At 39.8% G+C, this 22,470-nt stretch overlaps 1 protein-coding gene across 1 annotated transcript; it reads left to right on the plus strand.

The window, feature by feature from the left end:
• Positions 1-1,326: 1,326 nt before the first annotated feature.
• On the plus strand, positions 1,327-20,862 carry ptger2a (prostaglandin E receptor 2a (subtype EP2)). Its single transcript, XM_015008397.2, has 3 exons — positions 1,327-1,514; positions 3,546-4,510; positions 17,370-20,862. Exons 2-3 carry the CDS (start codon positions 3,632-3,634, stop codon positions 17,655-17,657), a joined length of 1,167 nt encoding a protein of 388 aa, XP_014863883.2. The 5' UTR covers positions 1,327-1,514; positions 3,546-3,631; the 3' UTR covers positions 17,658-20,862.
• Positions 20,863-22,470: the final 1,608 nt, after the last annotated feature.

Below are 22,470 nucleotides of genomic sequence, written 5' to 3' on the forward strand. Positions count from 1 at the left end.
CAAAAAGGAATCCAGTAGAACCAAACCCTGAAAAATAAAAATAAAAATTTCCAACAAAACGCCCATTTTTAGTCACTTGTTGATTAGATCCTTACTTTGTTGTGGCCATAGGGGAATGGGGCCAAGCCGCTGATTGTATCTCTGGGTCATAAGGGACGCATCATAAAGAAGAGAAAGTTATATTAATCCAGATGGGAAATGAGACCCTCATATCTAAAATGTTGTAGGAGGAAGCCCTCGGGGCACTTTTAGGAAGCAAACACACATCTTTCACGCTCCACATTTTGACCCAGGAGGGTAGGCGCATGCACACACACGCACACACTCAATGCTGCACGTTCTCAAAATATCGCAGAGCAAAGAGGAAGCAGTTTCTGCAGAAGGTTTTTGGAGATATGAGACGGTTTCGCCGCGGCACGTACAATCTTCGCTGTTTATTTAAAGAATTGCAGCCTGAGGAGCTTAAACGGGTTGGAGCGTGCATAACCCACATCAAGATGACCGACTCTGTTAAAGAGAAAATGAGTGTAAAAACTCTGAATTGTTTCAAACTGGGAGATTATGTTACCAGAATGCAAAAACTGATATGTTCTCTTTGAGACCTTATTACAGTCAGGTGGACGGCATTTTCAAAGTTTTATTGGGCTTAATTCATTTCTAGTTTTGGTACAAAGTATTAAACATTACAATAATATATTATTAATTTATGGTGCCAATTTGCAAAATGTTTTCAGGCACATGTAGCCCTCTCAGAATTTAAAGAAGAGATACTTTTGAAGAGTAATTTTAATTGTTTTGAGCAACAAGTGCAATGCTGATTTTTTATGAAAATGATCACTTACAGCTGGATAAAATTTAAATAACACATTTTTATGAAAAAAAAAATTCTATTAACATTTTGAGGCATAATTGATGTAGAATGTCTGTAGGAGGAGGAAAAAATCTTGAAAGAAAATATTTACATTTACTAATCCATCTCAAACCTCTTATTCTTATTTTCTTGTCATAAAATTAGTTCTTTTGGATTAGCACATCTACAGAAGAAAAAGAAAAGATGGTTTCACTGTAACAAACTGTGGAAAAGTTGAACAGGTAAAACGATTGTTAAAACTTGGGGAAGGAAAAAAAAACTTTATTTATTTCCTTATATTAGTTTGTTTTTAATCCAGACTCCCTCTGAAAGCTCCATGTAAACAGATCTGCATACTGAAAGCTGAACATTATGGAGATACTTCCCAGAATGCAAAGGCGTGGCGGCCAGCTAACCAGCTCAAACTTGCACAGCGGCTGTGGGCGTGGCCGCGGTGTGACGTCACCGCCCCGCTCTCTGAGCCCCAGTCAGTTCATGCCCGCTTCATCACATCGCGTCGCGCCTCACCCCTCTCGGCGGCTCACCTTCAGAGCAGCGCCGTCCCGGAGGATTCAAACTTCGCCTGGATATTTAGGAGCCGAACCTGGTTTGTTTGAAGTAGCGGAAGGCAGAAACGCGCTGGAGGGATTCACTTTGACAGCAGGTGAGAACTTCATCATCCGGGTGTTTTTGGTCGCTGGGGGGTCCACGCGGATCTGACAGTAAGGGGCACGCGCTGGTTCTTTTCGCTCCGTGTAAATATTTCCGTGATGTAAATAAAAACGCTAGAGCGCCTTAATTAAATCAAAACTCCAGGTTTTAAACATATACTGCGTCAACAAAATGCTCATTATTAAGCCTTATTTTTTTTATATGTATATTTTTAAAAGTGAGAGTTTGTTCAAAAGCTGTCATTTGTAGATTTGACGCAGCCAACAGCTGGACACATCTGTTGGAGATGCGGTTTTTGGCTAAAAGTTGGAGGCAGTTCTTCCTCTTTGCATTGATCCAGTGACATCTGATGCCCCCGATCTTCAGCAGGAAAAAAGAAAGTCAGTCAGATATATGGTTGCAGGGCCACAAAGTCATGCGAGTTTCGAAGAACTAGAAAAGCTCACAAACCTAATTTGGTATGTAAATCCCATTTTTACCTTTACTGGGATTTTATGGAAAGTAGGAAGTAAAAGAGCTTTCAATGCTGTGAAAAATTAGATTTTCTCGCTTCTTGTTTTAGCAAGAAATTAAAATATGCATCTCTGACTAAATTCCCATGAAGTTTGTCGCTATAAAATCTGGAAAGGTTGACTGAGTTTGAATCCCTCCTCGAAGCGATGTAATCTGAGCATGGCAGCGGCTGCAGGAATCTACAGGTCTAATGTTCGAGCAACAATTGTTTCAGAAACAAGACGCTTCAACATCTGAGCATACATGCGATCATCCATTTCTCAGGAAGTGGGATGACAGTTTACAGTTCAGCTTGTCAGCTGATGTCTGTTAAATCATAAGAGGAACAACTCCTGGTTTCGCAACTACAGTTGGAGCAATGCTGCACTGCATGCCTTCTTTAATTACAGATGTACTAACGTAATGCTCCGTACAATGCATGTTAATCTACACAAAGTGTTGAAACATCAAATTAGAGCGGTGCGGTGAGTCGGTTGTGGAGTGAGTCCAAACAGTCTGAAGCTCAGGGAGAACCGTAAACATTCTTTACAGATGAGACTTTTAGGTTCTCTGTTCGAAGGCGGAAGATAAGCACATTAAACTAGCAGGTTTTACAATCCTGGAGCAAAGTTATCTGATGTTGGAGCAGAATCAAAGGATCCGATATCCATCAAACGGTTCTGCAACCTGCAGGATGTCAAAAAGGGCTAAATATGTGAGTCTAGTTTTGAGTATAATTTTGAGGTTACAATTTTTTTTTGTTTTATTCCACATTAGGCTTAAACTTTTCTTTTCGTTTTAAAACATGGCTGATCTAATTCAAGAACATGTTTTTGTCTATGTTTTTTATTGTTCCATCAGTAAGTAGTCTTGTAGATTTTGTGACTTTATACTAATATCATTTTGTTGGCGTGAGAAAAAATTTTTTAGATGGTAAATGTTTTAGACTCCTTTACTAGGAAATAAACCGTAAAAGCAGCCGCCCTGATGATTTGATTGGTTTTACTGAATTGTACTAATTTTAATCAAACTTCAAATAAACTTACAGAAAACATCTTGAGCAAACATAAAGGTCTGCAAATTGTTCATAAATTCTCATTCAAAATAATCATGACAATTTTTTGACTACTGACTATTTTGACTGGACTGTTTTTCAAGAAATGTTTCCGGTTTGTTTTCTATGCCAAAAGAAAAAGAAACGCGTGTTAGACATGTCAGAAACAAATGGAGGCGTCTGCCAGAAGACTTTTTATACCAATACGTTTGGACCATAATTTGGATATTTTGTTGCTTTTGTAACTGATGATTTAAGATCATTCTTAATTTTTGCTTTTTGTAATAAAATGTATAGTTTTGATTTTATGACTGTTATTCTTGATAATTCATTGAAGTATTTAGCTACAATACAATACAAGATTTTTAGGAAGAGATGAAATTGCAATTGAATATTAACTACCTGCTGGATTAGCTAATGAACTGTTTAATTGTTGCTTCTCTCAGACTCTAAAATATTTTTTGTTTGTTTTAACAGGATGGCTCCAGACAACTACTTAAAGATCCACTTTTAAGCTTCTGCTGGATTTGCAGAAACAGTTTTTCATTAAAGGAAAGAAGAACATGGTTTCTGACATGTCAGAAACCAAATATACCAAATGCCACTCCGAAAAAGATATAGAGCCTAATGAATCCCCAATGATCAGCGCCATCATGTTTGGCTTAGGAGTCTTTGGGAACGTTGCTGCCTTGGTGATCCTGGAAATCCGTCGGCGAAGGGACGCCAGGGCCGATGACAGGCGGCGCAGAGGATTGTTCCACATCTTCATAATTTCTCTGGTGTTCACAGACCTGGCTGGAACATGCCTGACCACCCCCCTAGTTCAGATTGCCTATGCATGGAACACGACCTTGATTGGGATGGCTCCTAAGTGTACCAATAATACAAACAACTTCACTAGCAGTGCTGTTAACTGCACTAGCAGTGTGTGTAACTACTTTGGCAGCAGCATGACCTTCTTCAGCCTGGCCACCATATCGCTCCTCTTCATTACAGCACTGGACAGATGCTTTGCAATCGGACAGCCCTACCTGTACAACCGGGTTGTCACCAAGAAATGGGCCTATATCACAATCTCTGTTATGTTTCTTGTATGTATCCTGTTCAGTTTGCTTCCCTTTGTGGAATTTGGTGTATATGTGCAATACTGCCCTGGCACATGGTGCTTCATTGACATGAACCCTGATAAGAAAGAGCACCGGGTCTATGCTAACTTATATGCCACAATTATGCTGGTGTTGGTCCTGTCGATTGTGACCTGCAACGGTTTCGTGGCGTACCAGCTGTTCCAGATGTACCGCCGTCGCAACAGGCAAGGCTCAGTGATGAAGAGCATGAGATCCAGCAGCGAGCGCAGGGTGTTCGTGGCTGATGAGGTGGAGCACCTTATCCCACTGGTCTTCATGACTATCATCTTCATCGTCTGCACATTGCCCATGGTGGTAAGATGACAGCAGACGACACACATCTTGATGTTATCACTTAAAACATCCGTCCCAGCTGTAAATGTAGATGTGTAGTTTTCCCAAGGCATTATAAAAATGCTTAGTTTTGGGCTCAGAAGATAATTGTGGTGCCAAGATAGGTGATTTGTGTCTTCTACCCAATGATAATCATTAAGCATCACTATGAAATAAACTAGTAAATCATAGCAGTTCAACAAAGCTTCTGGCAGCTATGATTAGAAGTGGACCAATCAGAGTTAGACAGAGTTCTGACCTAGTTTCAATCTACTACGAATAACGAAAGCTATTGTTGTACAGAGTGGACTTTTAAGTCTTTAGTCTTATGAACAATTAATAGAGTTGTCAAGGTCATTCCCTGGAGACTGTAGACCAAAGATTGGAAACTGAAGAGGCGGTGTCCTGCAGGTTTTAGATACTCTGCTCCAACAACTGATTCATATCATTGAATCACTTTGCCGTTGTTCTTCTGTTTGCAAAATGCTGCCAAAATGTACAAATCTAACATTTTCCATAGTGGTCACAGATCTGAAGCTCAAGACAGACGAGATGAGCCTTAAACAGAACAACTTTGATGTAATATGTAATATATTGAGCCTGGTTCTTGAAAAAGTCAGTTCCAAAACTGCAAAAAAAAAAAAAAAAAAAAAAAAATCCCAAGTATAAAATGATCGGACAAAGTCTGTTTCTCTACTGAGAGCCTGGCATGCATCTGAAGAAACTGCTTTCCTGTTAAATAGCTTCAGACACATTTTGTGCTTCCGCTAACTTCATTTTTAAACTCCTGATGGATAGAGAAGGCTAACCTTCAATAATCTTCCCTCAGTAACAACGCCTACACTGAAGAGTGTTATCAACGTAACCTAAGGAATGGTGTGTGCATTAAAATGAGAATATATTGGATTGTTAGCTTTCTAAAGACTGATATCTAACCTTTATGTAATGTTTGTAAACTAAGATTGAGCAGAATCTTGACCTTTTGCTGCAAATTGAGAATAAATTATGTATCTTATGAATGTTAAGAATAGAGTCGCTGAATGACATGAAAAACCAAACCTTAGAGTCATGTGAGGTCATAAACTCAAAAACCAAATTAATATCTCCTTATTATGAGAGAACTCATTTTGTCATCATATGACAGTGACAAAAATATACCATCAGTGCAGAATGAGAACTATAACTGAAGAAAATAGAAAATATTTGCAATAGTGACGACCATTATCTGCTTCATTAAACATCAAAGGTTAAATGAAAATGTCAGAAAAAGTCACAAACTCTCAAGTGGACAGAACTATTTTCATTTTCTCATTTTGACGTTGGCTAAAAAAACTTGACATTTTCCACTGTATGTCTTCTCTCGTATATCTTATCTGATCAACATCAGCTAAAAAAGCGAAAGACTGAAAAAACTTGATCTGTGGTTTGGTGTTGTGTCACTCAAGATCTCGGCAGAAGCAGATGCAGTTTATCGCTTCATTCTGGTTCAGGATTTATATCTGCTTTATTTCATTTCCGTTTAATATTGGCCAGAAACAAAGCTGCAGCGATGGTGCTGATACCAAAAGTTCAAATAGTAGATTGATACATTTCGCTCCCAGAACAAAATACATTTATGTCATGTGAGATTTGTAGATTTAATACCTAAATAAAAGACCTAAAAACACAAATTTTAATGATGAAAACTAACAATAACCCATTTGAAATGGCAGTAAAGAAGACACACAAAGCAAACTTTATGTTCTAAAGGAAAACCGTCTTTGCTACCAGCAGGCTGCAGATACAGCGGCTGATTATAATTGAAGTTTAGGGAAGTCAGGATGTGATCAGTAATATCATCAGGAAGCTGTTTGGATGGGAACTGTAATGAGACGATAAGGGTATCTGGCTTTGAAACTGGAATCATAAATTTCACTAATATAACATCTGTGACGCGTCTGATAACAACCTGGGAGGGCTTAGCTAAATGACACCGGGTCGACACTGAGTCAACCTGAAAGGAACCAGGTTTGTTTAGTTTGGCTAGCTGACAGAAATGTGATGATGGAGCTGTAATCTACCTGATATCATTTTTCTCAGCAGAGGATTAGCTGTTTACTGCTATGTGGCGGCGGTAAGACGTTTGCATCCTTTCATCAAGTGGCTGGGTGTCATTTTTGGGCGTTTAATTATAAATATGACATTTTCTGTTTGTTTGGTTTTTTTTAGTGGAATTAGGAGACAGTTTTGGTGGTTTTTAAATATAAGAATATCAGAAAATAATAATAAATCATCTGAATTAAGCAGAGAGTCTCTTCAATGTTAGGTTAAATAGCCCTCAGCAGGTTTTAGAGGCTTTACATCATTTAATTGTGGCTCAGAATTTGATCACATTTATTGGTAAAATTGATAAGAGTCCATTTATTTTGGTAGGTTACATGTTTCAAGCCAAGTCAAACAGTTTTTCTAAAGAATGAGCTCAGGTTTATTTGTGAAACTTAATGTCAGGGTGTTGGAACAATTCCAATCCAATTTCAATTTCCATCTGGATTGAGTTTCAACATGAAGTTGGAAAAATATTGAAGTAGTCTTCATTCATGATCTCAGTCCACCAGCACATGTTCCAGGAAACTCAAAACATAGTAGTGCCACCAGATGCTTGACCATTAGAGATCAGAGATTTCTAACAAGTAAACCCTGTTCTAGTGGCTTCTGGGTTACAAAACATAATCTGGAAGTTGTCTATGTTTTTTCAACTGAATTAGGAATATTTTGAACCGCTGTATCCAAAATGACATCCATTTTATTCAACCCGGTCAGGTTTTTATTATAATTTGATTTAGAGAAATACGATTATCTGACTAAACTGATTACATTTTAATGACGTTATCAGTTTATTTCTGTTAATATTTCTCATCCAAAGAAGGTTTTTGGAGAAAAAAAAGGCTTAATAACAGTGTGTATTAATTAAATGATACAAAGTAGGATTTCTGTAAATTGAGCATTGTGCAAAATTCAGGTTATGAACTTCAGTTTCTTCGACCGCCTCGTATGCTCGGCAGCAGAGAAATCTCCCTTCAGAGTCCAACAGTAATCAACCATCATGACTGCATCCCAAACTAGCATGTAGCTTAGTTCAGAAAGTTGACCCGATTGAGCAAAACCAGCGTGATTTTTGGACTCAGCTCGTCAAAATGACCCTAAAACAGCTGGAAAACCCCAGACAATGTTTTGGCTGTTGACCAGTGTAATCATTCACCTCCAGATGTTTACATTAGTGAAATTTATGATTCCAATTTCAGTCAAACAGCTGTTTAACTGGTTCACTAAAAGCTCTAGTTGTACAACATTCATGGTGATAATGAGTGTAAACGTCTGAGCTGCCCTGTACACCGACAGCCAGTTTGATTAAACAGATATAATGAATATCTGAAACAAACTTATGATTAGCAGATGCCAGAGCTGACGCTGCGCTTCCCCTAGACTACCTCTAATGGTTTTGGCACAGACAGAGGGGATTCTGGGTGCTGCAATCAATGAGTACCCATAAATGACTCATCACCCAGCCATTACGCCGTCTCAGTGCGACTCCTGAGTAATCTGTATGGAACCACGTTGGTTTTTAAGTGACACTTCTGACATGAGATGCAAAATCGATAAGGTTTTCCCTGCAGCGTTAGATGCTGCGCACTTAGGTGTGGACAGCTGTAATGGACCAAAGTGCCATCTTGTGCGTTGTTGCCTCAGCTGTTGCTGGAAACCATCATCTCTGCAGCAAAAGCTAAATTCTGCTTCGATCTTGGTTTTTTAAATGGCGTTGTTAATTTTCCACAGACAGACCACAGGAAGGCTGAACCAACTGTTCAAGCTGTGTTCTCTCAGACACATCTGCAACAAGCACAGTTAAAGTAATTTATTTGATTAACACTTTGATATGTTATAATATCAAAGTGATATCAGAGTTTAAAAATGTGATAATGCACAAAAAAAAATATCTTTCCTATAGAGAAAGTGGAAAAGTCTTCAGACTGATTCATTGTACAACCTCAGACTACAACATATTTTACTGACTTTTTATTGTATCACCACAAAGTGGCACATAAATACAAAGTGGAAGGAAAATTATGTGCTATTTTTTCCAAATATATTTTTATAAGTAATCCAGAAAGTGAGGCGTTTACGCCACGACGACAAGTGAAAGCCATTAAAGTCCTGTTTAAAGTTTATCACAAGCAATAGAAAACATGCTCTAGAATAGATTATTGATCCCCAATGGGAAATTGCTTATGCTGACAAGCCACTCCATCCAAGGTGTAAATATCAGTAAATATAGATCTATAAAAGAGTCCAGAGAAAACTTAGGTTAAAGAATTTGGTATTTTATAACCTGAAACATGCAGGCAGGAATGAAGACGTCTTTGATGAATCTGTTTAAAAAGCATTAAATAGATGGTACCAGTATTAGTGCTGCTATTTAAATTGCCCTTCAGCTCACAAGGGAAACACCCATGTAGGCAAATAAAAGACACAGGGATCAGCTTTCGTCGCCTTCTCATCAGGAGGCAAAATAAAACAGGTGATCTGGGTACAGTGAGGAGGAACAAGGACAGCCTGGGGAAAGGCAGCAGGGAGAGTCTGGATTACTAAGTTACATCAGATTCTCTGCAGTTCAGGATGAACAGGAGTAAGGATTTCTTGCAAAGATAAATATCTAGACAGCTGGACATTTTGGCAGCTGCAGCTCCAGATGCTTTCCAGTCTGCAGAGGTCATGACCTGCATAGACTGGTCCAAAGACAGAAATAAAAAAAAACAAGAGACAAGACCACAGGGGGGCCAGGCTTGATACAGCTAGAGAAGATAATCTGGCCAATGATAGCTGATCCGATTGCAGACCGGGTTCAGATAAACTCCCATAAGGTTCCTGTAGAAATATGTTGCAACAGAGAGTGAGACTCCGTTGGTCTGATTAACCTCTGACCTTTCTAACAGAATCCAAACACAGACTCAAGCTTGACAGACGGCTAGCTCAGAAAAAAGCAAACCTTAATAAAACAAAACCGACTTCATCTGAAAGATTTATACATTTTCTGATGCTACAGGTGAAACCTGAGTTCAAGTTTAATAATAAGAAACTCAGGTCACACGTGGGCCAGAAGAAAGAAGACAAATTAAAGCTCCGCGGAGCCTCAAGCGGCCCTCGCAGCCATCGCCGCTCGAGCCTATAGCCACCGCGGATGTTCCAGCACCGCCTCCCGCCGGCCACCGCCGACGTTCGCGCTCCGTCCTCCACGCGATCCGCTTCGATGCCTTCGGCAGCGTTCCCTGGCGATGCACCCAAAATCTGGAGCAGATTGGGCCATGTGGCAAGGAGATACAGCTGTCGATTAACCTAGGGGGCGCAGTGGAGTCAAATTGCAATTAAACTCTATTGGGCTCCTTAGAGGTTCACAAGTGTCACTCATAAAAAGTCTGGTGCAAATCGGATGATGCGTTTGTCAATAAGAGACGATCGTATGCATATGGCGAGGGACAGCCATTTTTGCCACACCCACAAGGGTCAGATGCCATTGACAGAGTTCATCATCATCTCATTTTATGTCAGTCTGCACAGGTTTGGAATCCATGACACACCAACATTTTTTAGAGTTTAAAAGTAAGACATACAGTAGAAAAAACAGGTGACTTCCTGTCGGAAGTGGGCGGGGCTAAGGTGATGTCATCAAGCGACCACCTAACTGTGATGAGGACTGGTCTATAATGAGACATAGAAAGTCTGATGCAGCTGTGACCTCATATGTCCATGTTATCTCACAATCATGATTTATGGCGAATAGTCAAAGTTTGGGACGATCATATGCATATGGCGAGGGACAGCCATTTTGCCACGCCCCCACGGGTCAGTAGAGTTCATCATGACATAGGTCATTATCTCATTTTATGTCAGTCTGCACAGGATGGAACCCATATGACTTAGAGAGTAAAAGTCAGACATACAGTAGAAAAAACAGGTGACTTCCTGTCGGAAGTGGGCGGGGCTAAGGTGATGTCATCAATCGACCACCTAACTGTCATGAGGACTGGTCTATAATGAGACATAGAAAGTCTGATGCAGCTGTGACCTTGTTTGTGCGTGTTATGTCACTTTGATGTATTATTGGTGAATAGTCAAAGTTTGGGACTAAGCCACGCCCACATGGTTTGACATACAAAAATTCCCGTGATAACCTCTGACCTTTAATGTCTACACTCTCTGCTGACTGAGATACAGCTGTTTTATTAACCTAGGGGGCGCAGTGGAGTCAAATTGCAATTAAACTCTATTGGGCTTCTTAGAGGTTCACAAGTGTCACTGATAAATAGTCTGGTGTAAATCGGATGATGCGTTTGTCAATAAGAGACGATCGTATGCATATGGCGAGGGACAGCCATTTTGCCACACCCCCACGGGTCAGTAGGCATTTACAGAGTTCATCATCATCTCATTTTATGTCAGTCTGCACAGGGTTGGAATCCATGACACACCAACATCTTTTAGAGTGTAACAGTCAGACATACAGTGGAAAAAACAGGTGACTTCCTGTCGGAAGTGGGCGGGGCTAAGGTGATGTCATCAATTGAACACCTAACTGTGATGAGGACTGGTCTATAATGAGACATAGAAAGTCTGATGCAGCTGTGACCTTGTATGTGCATGTTATGTCACTTTGATGATTATTGGAGAATAGTCAAAGTTTGGGACTAAGCCACGCCCACATGCTTTGACACACAGAAATTCCTGTGATAACTTCTGACCTTTAATGTCTCAACTCTCTGCTGACTGAGTTTGAAGTCTGTATCTTGATAGCTGTAGGAGGAGATAGATCAGATGCGACGTCTATGAAAAACAGTAAATGGCGGATTTTGATCCAAAATGGCCGACTTCCTGTTGGGTTTGCACCATGGCTCCAAGAGACTTTTTTGTAGGTCCTGACATTATACACATGTGTACCAAGTTTCATAATTCTAGGTTAAAGAATGGCTTGGGGCTGCTTATTCAAAAAATTCTAGGGGGCGCTGTAGAGAAATTAGGCCACGCCCATCAACGACTGTTATGGATTCCTGTTCGGGGACCAATAAGGATGCATCCTAGTGAGTTTGGTGCAGCTGGGCTGAACGATGTGGATTCGAGAGTCAAACGTATGGCGGCGGCGTTCCCTCTGCTTCGCCGCGCTGCCACGGCCACGCCCTCTACTGAAAACTCTTGGCGCTTTAAAGCAAGTGAGACCAACATGTTATCTGTCATCCAACACAGAATCATCTTGATTAGGTTGAGAGAGCCAGAGATGGAGCTTTACAAGTCAAAAAAAGGCACTTCCTGTTCTGAGGGGGCGGGGCTTAGATGACGTCAGACTATGACGACATAGGATCGTCAGGCATCCCACCAGGATCAGTCACGTCAAGTTTTGTGCAGCTGCCCTCAAAATTGTGGAATCTGCAGCCAAACGTATGGACACGGCGTTACAGGTCACTTCGCCATGCCGCCACGCCCACCTGCTCCATCAAAACCAAGCAGGGGTGGAATCCATGACACACCAACATGTTTTCTGTCTCTGGACACAGTTTCATGTTGATGAGGTCAAAGGGGTCAGATAGCGACCGTTCACAGTAAAACATGACACTTCCTGGTCTCAGGGGGCGTGGCCTAAGTGACGTCATCATTTGACCATTGGATATTGTAGGGGACCCGATGATGATAAATCACTGAAAGTTTGGTGCTGCCGTGAGTTTTTTTGTAAAAGTTATAACCGTTTTCATTTTCATGGCAACTCGGTGAACTTTGACCCCAGGTAACTCCGCTTAGAAAAAAAAAAAACGCAACTCTGTGATAACTTTGGATTGGCCATGCCTTATGAACGATCTGACCGAGTTTGAAGCCGATCGATCGAAATCCCTAGGACAAGTTCGAAAAAATGCGAACCCTGTAAACGGCCAAAATCGGGTCAAAATCGGAACTTCAATCCAAAATGGCCGACATTCTGTGATACTTGCACTATGACATTAATTGTAAATTCTGAGTGTCTTTGGGAGCTCTACAAGTGTACCAAGTTTCAAGTCTCTACGATAAAGTAAGTGAATAGGAAAGGGTCCTTTGAAATTTGCCAGGTGGCGCCCTTGAGCCGTTTCTGTTGCGATTTTTCTGAGGACCTTAAAATACGTAATTTTGAGGCAGACTTGACGCGTCCGCCAAGTTTGGTGAGTTTTTGAATATGATAAAGCCCCCAAAAAGCCAATTTATTTGGCGGAAGCATAATAATAATAAACAGTACAGTTTCAATAGGCTCTCGCAGCGATAGCTGCTCGGGCCTAATAAACAAAAAGCTTCTAGTGACGAGGTTCAGTAAAGTGGAATAGACTGGACTTTGGCAAGGCCTTCGACAAACAGCAGACATTCCCATCGGCCTGTTTCACTATTTACACACTGATGATTACAAGTTTATACACAGGAGAGCCTTCATGTCTGGCTTATATCCTGTCTATTGTCACATTTCGTCATGTAATGATAGTTTCAGGTCATCCGTATAAATCTGATAATATGTTCACGAAACCGTTCCATTAACCTGTTTGCATTGGTTTCCAAACACCAGGATGTAGGAAACCTTCACCGATATTGAGTTGTGGAAGGTCAGTTCAGAACAGTCCAGTGCTTTGCTCTTAGCCATTCTTCGATGTTTTAGCTATAATTATCCTGTTGGAAGACCCATAGCCTGCAGTGAATGCCTCGATAGTCTTGGGATTTCATCGTGCCCTGCACAGATTCAAGACACCCTGTGCCAGATGACGTAAAGCAGCTCCAGGACATGACCAGGCCTCCTCCATGTTTCACAGTAGGGACAGTGTTCTTTTCTTGGCATGCTTCGGTTTTGCATCTGTGCACATAGAGCTGATGTGCTTCGGCAAAGCGCTACAGTTTTGTCTCATCTGTCCTAAGGACATTCTCCACGTGTGCATGCCATATATTTCAGATTTTTATTAGGTAAACTTGCTCAGACTACTTTCTAGAACTACATATTATATTGAATGTAAATAGTCATCGCATATATTCAAATGTCAACGTGAGCAATATCTGAATATGTGAAGAACTGCTTGGATGTTTGATTTGATAGATTATTGTATTTCGAGGACTATGCATCTAAACTCTGTCCTTACCAGATTTGGTCGGCTGGATGGACTTTCAGTGTCCTTGATTCCCAAATCTGAAGCTACAGCTCCAAGAAATGTTGTTTTGGGTTAATTGAAGCTGTTTTCATCATTCAATCCTAATATTGTGTAGCCCAAATACATTCCCTGTAGATAAGCTCAAGTTTTTGGTGAAAGGTTGACAAAATGTGAACAGGTTCCAGGAGGAGAGACTTATTGAAAAATTGTTGTAGATATCTGGTTTTAGCACACATTCTGAATCCAAAGCATAGCTCTGCATTTTTCAAGCTTTAAAGCTGACAGACCTCAGTCATGATGTTTCATAGCTGCCCCAGGGTGGCGCATTTAAACCTACTACAGCAGATGAATAATTTACTAAGAGCCTTATATAAACACTCCTGGGGGCTTAAGAAAGTGACACCACAGTCTACACACTGACTAGACTCCTGGATTATATTACATTTTTCTTCCAATATGAAGCTGCAGCATGGTGACGTGTGTAAATGTGAAGAGCCAGCGGTCATATTTGATCGCATCAACGATTGAAAATGCCAAACAGCAGCGCTCCAGACAGAGAAAGAAGGACTCGCTCATGGAGAGCTGGAGAATGTGTTAGTATTGCTTTCTCAGGGCCAGTCCTTCAAACTGAAGAGCTGTGATCAGCCTCTTCACATTAACGTCTTTATTACGCTTCCTGTTGCTGCTCAAAGCGGAGGGGAAAATAGTCTCGCGGTGTGAAGCAGATGTCATGGCTCAGCCTGGATAAAAACAAACAGTTTTTGTTTCTCCCACACGTTGAGGACTGACAGTAATCAGAGAAATGATGCCATGTGGCAATAAAAGCTGCTCCAAACTCAGACAAACTAAAGCATATGGACATTCTTGTTGTCATAACAGTTTCTGAAATTTACGCAGTATTACAGCGGCTTGTAAACTCTTAAAGCAGTGGAGCAATTTTTTTACGCTCCACATTAACAGCTGCTGATGTGCCGCTGTGCAAGACTTAATAGGCATGTTAAGCTGAGGAAAATGCAGCAGTTTAACAGCAGCAAATAGCCAAGCTATGAGCTGCATGTCTGTGCATCATTACGCCACGAGGTAGATTTAAAAAAATGCCAAAGATAAAAGCAGAAGGACAGAGAAAATGACAGTAAGCAGAGGAAAAGCAGAAGATGATAAATGTAAGGCAGGAAGTGATTTAAAGATTTGCTAGAGAAAACACTCACTCCACAAAAGCTGCTTTTATAACTCTATATTGTTCCTTTCCGACCCCCCTGAGAGGGACGGTAGGGGCATTTTCTAAACCTGTGAACTAGTCACAGCTTCCATGGATTGTATAAAAAGCCGGTTCCCAACCTTGGTGCCATGGCTCCCGGGAGTTTACCGCTTCTCATTTGGTCTGTCTAAGCTGCTGATTTATTCCACCCAACAGGGGGGAAAAGCAGAGACCTGCTGCTCAGTCTTCACACCAGGAACACCAATCAAATGGTTCCTTTTAAAAAGGTGTCTTACTTTAAAAAGGTCAGGTACGTCCTACTGTTCTCAGTCATGGGGAACAGGAATGCAAAAGGAAAACCAACGTATTGGAGTTGGTGAGGGGAAAAAAAAATCTGTTTAATGTGAGTTTTGAAGGAAAACATTAAAATGAGTTAAATACATAAATGGTAGAATTACAATCAAATTCATTTTACATCTGTGGATTTTGCAACATTTACTGTTTGAATTTTATCAGCATTTACTTTAACCACATGCCAGCTCAGGCTGTCGGCTAGAAGTTGAGATTAGATTTACTGATTAGATGTCTTTGTTTTAACAGCATAAACTTGACTTGTTTTGATACTTCTAAGGGGAAACCCGATGTTTTCTTACAAATTTCTAGAGCAAGTGTCAAACTCAAGGCCCGGGAGCCAAATCTGGCCCGCCATAGCTCATTATGTGGCCCTTTATGCTCCAAATTACATCAATAAGTCCCTCTAGTTTTTCACAAATCTGCAAAATTCACACAAAATCAACAGATCCCCACATTTTTGTTTTGATTTTTGCTGCATATTTTTCTCAAAATTGGCCAAAGACTTTGGGTTTAGCTTAGTAACTGCTGCCTCAGCCTTTCTTGATGTGAAGTTATAGTCTGTGATCAATACAGCGAGTAATAAAAAGTCACATTTAGCGTCATAGATTTGCACAAGTATTGTAAAAATTTACAAAATTCAATCTAAGCAGTCATCTTTTAAATTTAAGAAACAAAATCTTTCACAAAGCGACGCTGAAGCACTTCTCCACTAATCCTCTGAAATTGAAGTTTGTTGTCTGCTAGACCAAAGATAATGTGAAAAATAGCAGTAGAGAACAGTTTGCAATCTTTGTTTTATAGCATCTAATTATTTCATTAGATGTGTATCTTGTGTGTGAACCGGGTTGGTGGAAATCAGCAGAGGAATGTCAATTTGCTTCTGGCTCAGCATTAAACATCCGGCTCTTATAAAGCCACAAAACACACAAATGAGAGCTATCTGCTAGTCACTGGCTGAAAATGTACTTTAATATCTTGTTGAACTGAGAACGTACTGTGTGCTCTGTAAACATCCTGTCGCCACCTTACTGTCTGCTTTACTGAGATAAAATCAGAAGGTTCTTGTTAATGTCAATGCAACAACGTGTGACAAAGATGTTCTCTGTGTGGTTATTTTGTTGACAAGAAAGCTGAGAAGAGTGACGCACTGATAAGAATCTAAGCCCTTTATCTTCCTGCAGATTTGCATGAAATATTGCTCTCAGTTTTTCCTATAAGACAAAAAAAAATAAAAAAATAAACAACAGGTGGCTGCAGCATAAAAACACTTTTCAGCTTGGAAAGTCGAAAGCAGTTTTGATTCCTTAAATTATTAATGCGACGTGTTGAACATCACGTTTTCAAACCACCAGCAGAAAAGTGGAACTAAAACCATCAATGACTGCCAAAGTCGTCTTTATTTATCGCGCAATAAAAAACGGATTTCAGAAAATGATTTCCTGCATTAAATTAATTTATTTTACAAACAATCAATACAAATTCAAGTTTTTTTTTTAGATTTTATTTGTAAATAATAAACAAAGAATTGAAAACCATTCGCTTTAAATTCTGCCACATTAAATCCACCTGTGGAAAAAACGAAGAGCCCACTGCACTGAAAACCTCGTGGTTCTTCCACCAAATGTTGATTTCTGAACTGAGTTAAAACATTAGTATTGTTGTTTCTAAAAGAATATGAACTTGTTTTATTTGCACTATTTGAGGTCTGGAAGCGCTGAATGTTTTTCGTTATTTTTCTGCAAACAAATGTTAGAGACATGTTGTCTGTAGTTCATAGAATAAAAGAACAATGTTCATTCCACTCAAACATGTAGCTATAAAACATTTAATCAGAGAAACTGATCATTTTAAGCCGTCTTCATTTTTTCCAGAGCTGTACTTTGGATTTGTGGTTGTTAAATAAAATGTGTAAAAGAGAGAACTGTCACGTAGTGAACTGTGGTTTTCAGTCACGATGAGGCATTTGGTCAGTACTATGAACAGAAACGAGGAACATCCAGTTTCTCAGCATAAAATGGTTTCCACGAAAGTAGTATTTGGAAACAGCAGGGGGGAAAAAAGTCATTATCGTCATAAAGCTGATTTAACACAAACTTCTCCATTAATCCCACAGATCCGAGTTTTCTACAACTCTATCAGAGCCCAGGAGGAGTCCCATGAATATGACCTGCTGGCCCTCCGGTTCCTCTCCATCAACTCCATCATCGATCCGTGGGTCTTCATCCTGCTCTCCCCCAGCGTGCTGCACTTCTTCTGTTTGTCGGTCTGCAAGACCCGGCTGGGGAAATTCAGAGGCTCCGTGAGCGAGACGATGCTGGCCAAAGAAAACTGCCGCGCGCCTGTGGAACTGTCTCGCCCGACCATGTGGACCAACTGTCCTCCCACGGAGGACAACGTTTGATCGCAGCGGTGTTGCTTGTGACTCCACGTTTCTATTTATTGGAAGTGTGCATCCTGCCTGCCTGCAGGGCACATACAAGCTGGAGAAGTCTGACGGACTGCAATCATTTTCCTGGGTGTTTCCATTTCATTATGGCCGTAATAACAGCTCCATCGGCCAATTAAAGACCACTCCCACTCACTTTGTGGTTTCCAGCGTATTACTGTTGAATCCACAAAGACTTTTCTGACACTGTCATGTAAGGTTGCTTCTACTATTTACTGTCAGTGAATTAATTTACCAGTAAAAGCCAATTTGCTCAGCAGATAATCAGACAGATGGCGCAGCTTTGTCTTTGATGGGTCGAACTAAACTGAAGACGCTGAAGTGAACTAAACTAAACGCAAAGATAAATATCACAGCAGGCGTTCTCAGATTACAACCACACGTCTGACTGTCTGTGGCAGACAAACAGAAAGTAGAGCTTTATTCTGAGGTGGAAGAAAATGCAAACCTCCTTTCTTGCCCCTGCTGAGGCAACGCATCCCCACCACCATGTGCTGCCACTACAATGCACCACTCTGTGGATGTTCAATGTTTTTCAGAGCATCTTCTTCCACACATTTGCAGCAGAATGCGCCAACTTCCCTTATCTCCACCTGCTAGTTTGTGTAGGTCTACCACATAAAATCCCAAGACAATACGCTTTCATCTGAGCATGTAGCGTGACATTTGACCAATGAGAGCAGAAAAAAACTGACAAATTGGTTTTTCACAGTTGGAAAGGTCAAAGGCCACAAAAAGCTCAGAGACTTTTTGGGGTCCAAACTTTCACTCAGGGAATGAGTGAACATTTCTAAAACATTTCTCTTATTTCGTTTTTGCTCACATGTTTATTATGAAGCATAAATATGTTTAACGAAACAGTTTTTCGTGAGTTTCCATTGTGGTTTGACTTGAAAAAAATCCTGTGTTTGAAACAGTGTTGGGGCCGCTGTGACTCAGGTGGTAGCAGGCATGTGGAAGATGAACTTTCCTCATCCTGAAGTGTCTTGGAGCAAGTTTCTCCAGATAGGCCACCATCTTGCATGGCAGCTCCACTGGGTTTTTTTGTGTGTGAGTGAGTGAGAAACACTGTAAAATGCCTTGTTGAACCGCAGTTAGTCAGTTTTGTCCTATAATGTTTGTGTAACTGTGTTGCGATTAGCTAAATCGCTGCAAATAACTTCAGCACTGATGCTGGATGAAAACTCACTTCTTTTTTGTTGAGAGGTTGTGTGGAGCGTCTCCTCTGCAGCATGCATCGACTGTACCTCAACCTACCTCACTTTTATTTAAATAAACATCCTGACAAATGACAAAATACAGTTCAAATTTAAAGACGTCATCTATCAGTCGGTTATTTATATGTTGTGTCACTGTAAAACGGGTTTACTGATTTACTGATAATTGAAACAACTTATTTGTTCCCCAGAAAGCTCAAAATTATAAACACAATCTTTATGTAATCTGTTCGGCCTTCCTGTTATCTACTACTCTCTCTCTCCCTTTCTTGCATTCAATTGTAAAATGATGACGTTTTTGAGTTTTTCACCGATTGTCAAGCTAAAAATCTGTCAACTCTTCCCACCAGTCAGCTTCTTGGTGCATCACTGACTTTCATCATTTTCATCCACATCTTGCTTTAATTTAGGATAAATACAAAACTGTCATTCAAACTGCTTTAGGAATTTAAAGGAACATCTTGAAATGTTTTTTTTTTTAAGTCTTCTTCAAAAGGAAATAAAGACCTTAAAAAAAACTTTTAAATCCTCAAAAATTCATCTACCAAGTGGGGAAAAATCATAAAAATGTCAGTTTTCTTTCAAAACCGTGACATTTTTTCCTGGCATTGACTGCAAATGTCAGGCTGTAAAGACATGGTGGAGCTTATTATATACCCATCAATAATATTCATAATTACATAAGATTAATGTCAGATTAAAGTGAATACTTGTTACATTTTCTTTGTGTTTTTATGTGGTAAAATATTTCATGTTGCAGATTCTCACAGTTAACTTCTAAAAGACTAAAGACTTTTGCTTATAATCAATGTGTCTCTTCCTCGAAAGTTTAAATACCAGCCCCTGCTTTGGCACAAAAATCCTCAACAACACATCTTTTGCGGGCGTTTCTTCCATAAATCTGTCATCAACATGAGCAAGAGTTTCTGATGTTTCTTGAAAGCAGAACAATTTACATTTTAGCAGCTTTAATTACATGACAGACGGTTCTCAGCAATGCGTGAAAGTAGATTCTGTAGTGCTGAAAAGTGAGCTTACTGTATCTGTATGAACGTTATTGTTTCTGTTGCTCTATTTTTTAAATGTTCAGCGTTTACTATCATGACCTACTGCTTCCTGTCAGTAAATATGGATGGTTTTTGCTCTAAATGTCAGTGATTTTGTGAGTCTGTGTTTAAGCTTGCAAATATCCATTTAACGTGTGTGTGTGTGTAGGTGTGTGTGTGGGTGTGTGTGTGTGTGTGTGTGTGTGTGTGTGTGTGTGTGTGTGTGTGTGTGTGTGTGTGTGTGTGTGTGTGTGTGTGTGTGTGTGTGTGTGTGTGTGTGTGGATGTATGTGAGCAATTGTAATGTGAATGAACAGTGTCAAACCATAATGCTGCCTATCTGGTTGTCTGTACTCTCCAAGTACTGTAAGATGAAAAATTAATGCACTGAGCACACAAGCATGTTCGGATGAGTTTTATGGCTTGTGTAAATAAACATCTCATCTAGAAAATATTCTGTCTAACCTGCTTGGAACCCGCAATGCACCGGAGGACACACACACACTTATCCCTGTTTTCTGGCTTCTGTACCCTCAACAACTCTGGTTCCTTAACCTCAACCTAATAATGTTCAACCTTACAATTAAGTTTTGGTTAGCATCCCAATAGACGCTGAATTAGTGGAAAGTCCCCCCAAAAATGTAGAAAAACAAGATTTAACGGAGTTTGAAGATGAGTTCCAGATGGAAAGGAAACGCTGAATTGTGTTTCAGTTTCCACTCTTTAACTTTGAAAAATGTTTCCTGATTGTGTTTGAATTCTTTGTTTAGGGCAGTTCCAGCTTTGAATAATAAAAATTAAGCAACCGTTTGCCAGTTTTTGCTTCGTGAAGGAAACCTTGTGGCAGTCTTTTTTTTTTACAGTGTATAAGTGAAGAAAAATAAAAATCTGAAAAGTGTGGCGTCGATTTCTATTTTTATTTACCCACCTTTACTCAAACAGCACTGCACACTTCCTTTAAAAAAATCCCCTAAATTTTTTGTATTTTATTTTGAAAGGGGAGGAAGCATGGACTTTTTTTTAGCATGTTTTCAGTTAAACTTTTATCCACATTATGGATTTTACATCTTTATCTTTTCTCTATATTCAGCTTTTCCTACATTTTCTCATCTTTTGCCATAGTTCAATTTAACAAATTTTACTCCAGACAATAAATGTCACCAATATGTCAGTCTTTTAAATCCCTTTGTTTAAAGACCTCCTGTCGTTTATTTCTGTATTTATTGCAGATGCCAGTCTGGCTGGAATAAGTAGAAAGTCTCTTGGCATCAGAAACTGCAGATGGGCTTTTGTGTTGTTGTGAAAAGTATTCCCAAAGAAAAGAAAAAACGTACAAGTAAACAAAGCAACAAAACAGTAGTAGAGATGATCTTACTTTAACAATCTGAATGAACCTGAAGGGCTCTAGTGAAAGCTGAATCTTTATAACCTGATGCAACAGAGACTTTCTGTGAGAATTGAATGACTCACCTTACTGCCATTATAAAACAACAATAGGGAGCCTGCATATAAATTACAGACATTCTCACAATCACTTAAGTAAACTGGTAATCATTCTAGTATAATAGGACTATAACAGGATTCTAAATATACATTTAAAGGGGCAGTGTCATGTATTTCCAAACACATAGTGTCATTTTATTATTATCAGTAATGTTACATTCAACTGTTATAAAAATGCTACATATTTCAAATATGACTTGAAAGAAACTTGACTTTGTAATTTAACACCTTGAAATTGGGCCTCTGTCTCTTTAAGAAACTTCTCTCCTGCTCTCTCTGAAACTCCGTCTTCAGGAAGTCATCACAACATGGGTCCTTTATTAACCCTTTAACAACATTTTTATCAATGTTTCACTGAGAAGTAGCTCCTATAATGAACTAATTGGTGCACAGTTCCACCAGGTGTTTGCTAATTGCTGCTGGCTAGTCTGAAGGAGCTTTGGGGGAAGTTATGAGGGAGGGGTGCTCTGTGAGGCAGAAGCTTGCAAGCTTAAAAACTTTAGCTCAGAGGAAGAGCTGTGCCTCGAAGGTGGAGCTAAGTCCACCCAGGCGTTTTGAACAGCTGAATGGTTGCCATGGAGATTAAAGTATTTCTCAAGACAGGAACCCTGGAAAGTTTGCGATGGTTGTGATTGTGTTTACCATTTAAAAATATTTCAGTCATGCATCTTTTATGATTTTTAATTACGTCTAACTTGGTCTTGGTGCTGTCTAGTCATGGTTTAGTATTTATGATTTTACCTATTTGAGGATTTTTCTGTGGTGCATTTTTGGTAATCTCTTTTGGCAAAAAATGACTGGCCATTATTTTAGGAAGGTGACAATATGTAAAATATTTGAAAGCTTAGAAAGCAGCAGTAAGTTGGTGCAATGCTACTTGACATGCTATTGGCTGGCATTGCAAAGAACCCAATCTGAGGGGATTGACTGGCTAAACCTCCAAGTGCGGATAGAAGGAAGCAGTGCAAAGATGGATGCCATTATGCGCACAAAAGCAGATTAC

This window comes from Poecilia mexicana, unplaced genomic scaffold (genome assembly GCF_051168715.1).
Source record: "Poecilia mexicana isolate PSO_F unplaced genomic scaffold, ASM5116871v1 scaffold_2, whole genome shotgun sequence".
In the NCBI taxonomy this organism is placed as follows: domain Eukaryota; kingdom Metazoa; phylum Chordata; class Actinopteri; order Cyprinodontiformes; family Poeciliidae; genus Poecilia; species Poecilia mexicana.

Bases quoted from the DNA above. Each gene is read 5' to 3' on its own strand.
- ptger2a (XM_015008397.2), top strand. From the start codon at position 3,632: ATGGTTTCTGACATGTCAGAAACCAAATATACCAAATGCCACTCCGAA. The intron at 4,511-17,369 runs GTAAGATGACAG...TTAATCCCACAG, and splicing joins TCTGCACATTGCCCATGGTG to ATCCGAGTTTTCTACAACTC.